The sequence below is a fragment of the Phoenix dactylifera genome, chromosome 16 (assembly GCF_051530095.1).
Source record: "Phoenix dactylifera cultivar Ajwa chromosome 16, Ajwa_hap1_PhDact_Kaust_v1.1, whole genome shotgun sequence".
Taxonomy (NCBI): Eukaryota; Viridiplantae; Streptophyta; class Magnoliopsida; order Arecales; family Arecaceae; genus Phoenix; species Phoenix dactylifera.
In genome coordinates, this window is record NC_143205.1 from 10,850,116 (window position 1) to 10,853,264 (window position 3,149).

Genomic DNA, 3,149 nt, shown 5'->3' on the forward strand with positions numbered 1-3,149 from the left:
CTCTTTTTGTGAACCAAACGAGTCCATAATGATCAATTCTGCCATATAATGGGTTTAATGGTGGTACTCTACTTATAATGATCAATTTTACTATATAATGGGAACTCGCAAAGCACCATGTTTGAGATGCTTTTGATAGGCTTTTATACACACAAAATATGACTACTACACTCAAGTAGATCTCCACTTAGATCTAACCAAGCATAAAACGGATGATGGGGCTCCTACATCGATAATTCAAGCCCTTAAATTTGATTTACTATATTCAAACTACTTACATACCAAAAATCATGTAATTTAGAGATCCTCAGCTAATACATTAGGTGGTCAAAAAATTAAATAGTTTAAAAAAACATGCAACAATATATGTTCTTCTAACTAATTGATGTATAGTTTAGGAGTTTCTAAATCACATGATTTTTTGTATTAAGTAATTTGGAGATAGTAGATCGCATCCAATAGTTCGGATCATTACTATGGAAGCTCCATTATTCGATTGGAGATCTATTTATATGGCCAAATTTCTCTCCCCCTCTCTCTCTACATATATATATATATATATATATATATATATATATATATATATATATATATATATATATATATATATATATATATATATATATATATATATATATATATATATATATATATATATATATATATATATATATATATATATATATATATATATATATATATATATATATATATATATATATATATATATATATATATATGTGTATGTATGTTCATTTGTATCTACATATGTATATCCTTGCTCATGACTTTTTATACTATGACATATCATCCATAATTTCCCCCCTCTTTTTTCTTTCCATAATTTGGTCATGTTAATCAAATCCTAAATGTTGCTCACCTAGTTACTTGACGTGAGTAATTTATTTTTATTACTTTAATAAATTGATTTATAGCACTTATTAATTCTCAAAACTTTATCTGATAGATAAAATTAAATTTGTTCAATAAGTTGCCACACCTAGCATCCTTTAATCTTCTTACGTGCTTTGTCATGGATGATCCATACATATACCAGAAGAAGCCATGCGTGTATGAGGCAAACAAAGAAAAGAAGAAAGGAAGAAAGAAAAAAAAAAAAAAAAAAACTCGCACAGGGAACCTGTGTATTTCTAAAATAGTGCCGAGCCAATCCCCAACTCGCCTTGCAACAAATCTTTGATTTGTAAGACAGGATTCAAAACACCAATGGGCATCACCGTCCAGCTCCTTATTGATCGAGGCCTAATTATTCCACTATATATACATATATATATATATATATTTAGAGAGAGAGAGAGAGAGAGAGAGAGAGAGAGAGAGAGAGAGAGAGAGAGAGAGAGGGGTATATACACACGTTTGCTTAAACTTGTACACGACAAGGCGAGCACGAAACTTTGATCCTTTCAGCGTCAAGGATACGAATCCAACCCGACCGTCGTCGAAAGCGGCGCCGAAACTTCCATTCAACCAAAATTTCCACCAAAAGTCGAGGCACACGCCAACATGCCGCGTTTCGGCGTTACAGCCCGCCACGTAGAACTAAGTCACCCCCTCCCACCCGTCCCCAACCCGCGACGGGGAATGCCGCCGAACGAGTCGCAACCGGGATCCCGATCGCCACCCGGCCCCACCCCTTCTCCGGCCGAGCCTCCGCCGGCGGTGGCTTCGGCGGGGCTGGACGGTTCAAGAAGGGGCCGAGGAGGCGGACGGCGACGTGGATGACGCCGCGGCCGCGGCCGCCGTGGCGGCAGGAGCGGAGGGCGTAGCTGAGGCGGCGCTGCATGGCCGGAGGCCAGAGGCCATCGAGGACGTCCGAGGGGCGGATCCGGCAAAATCCCAGCCGGGTGGGTCCCCCGACGAGGCATTTCGACAGCACGGTGACGTGGACCGCGGCGTTATCCTCCTCTTCCTCCTCGTCCTCCCGCCGGCCGCCGCCGGCGCCTGCGACGCGGAGGAAGGAGGGGCCTACGGGGACACGGATGGTATCGTGCCACGTGGGGTTCCGGTCGCCTGCTTCGTCGACGCGTGTGCGGTACAGAGGCTGGTGGTGCTGGGCGGAGGCGGAGGCGGTGGCGGAGAGAGTGACGAAGGGGCGGAGGCGGCGGGGGAAGAGGAAGGAGGAGGGGTTTTTGAGGGAGTCGGCGGAGAGAACGGTGACCTCAAGCATGAGCTCATCGTGGCCCTTCTTGAAGGACATGATGATGCAGATGGACGACGGCGATGAGAGCCAAAGAACAACGGAGATGAGTAGAGGGAGGAGGGAGAGGTCATGAAGGAGGTGGTGGTGGAGATTATAAATATATATAGAAAATATTGTATGGGGAGAGAGCGTTTTGGAGGGGGAGACTCTGACTGTTTCTTCTTGGTGGAAAGGACGTAGAAAGGTGGGCGATAGCGCGTGGAGCCTCACCTTTTCCAATTCCTCTTGGAAGCTGCGTAGAAGTTATGGAATGATTAAGGTGGTGAGGAGAATGAGTGCATGATTCAGTGTGGGTCCTAGGGTTGTTTCCATTTGCTATCCTAGGGTCTTTTTTTTCTTCCCTTTTTTGTTTGTTTTTTCTTTAGTAGATGGGTTTTGGATTTATGTTATTTGAGCAATAATTACAATAACGAGTTTATTCTTTGATAATTAAGTGACAACAGGAGGGAGGGGAATGATTAATTTGAGAAACCAGCATCATTTGGGAAGTCAAGTTGGGGTCCCGTATTTTTTTGTTTTGGAATGAGGGGACCAGATCCTTTAACGCAAGTTATGGGAACAAGGGGCAGGGACGCCCTATATTTTATGAATAAAAGAGAGATTGTACAAAGTTGATGGTTTGTCAGGTTTGGTGTTCATAAGATGCCACCGTTAATGTGGAACGGAGGTGGGAGACATTAAGGGCCTACATTTACAAACTTAGTTATCGTCTTTCATAACAAATTCAACCTATTTTTTTGTTTTCTTTTTCATATCTCTACTGTTTTAGAAGAATATTAGAGTTCACAATACTATTTCTCTCATTTGAAACTATTGTATGTAGATAGGTAACATAGCTCCAAGGCACAGTTTCTCGAGAAATTTGCTACTACTAATAACGTTTCTATAGCCACCTCTTTTTTTTTCATTGCTAATGTTCAGTATGTTT

The 3,149-nt window shown here is 41.9% G+C and overlaps 1 protein-coding gene across 1 annotated transcript; it reads right to left on the bottom strand.

Annotated features, from left to right (window-relative positions):
- Window positions 1-789: 789 nt before the first annotated feature.
- LOC148699732 (uncharacterized) lies at window positions 790-2,314 on the bottom strand. The gene has a single exon (XM_088712933.2). The coding sequence runs from the start codon at window positions 2,216-2,218 to the stop codon at window positions 1,541-1,543; it is 678 nt and encodes a 225-aa protein (XP_088569059.1). The 5' UTR covers window positions 2,219-2,314; the 3' UTR covers window positions 790-1,540.
- Window positions 2,315-3,149: the final 835 nt, after the last annotated feature.

What these genes read in the sequence shown, in the direction of transcription:
- LOC148699732 (XM_088712933.2), bottom strand. Translation starts at nt 2,218, where the DNA reads ATGTCCTTCAAGAAGGGCCACGATGAGCTCATGCTTGAGGTCACCGTT.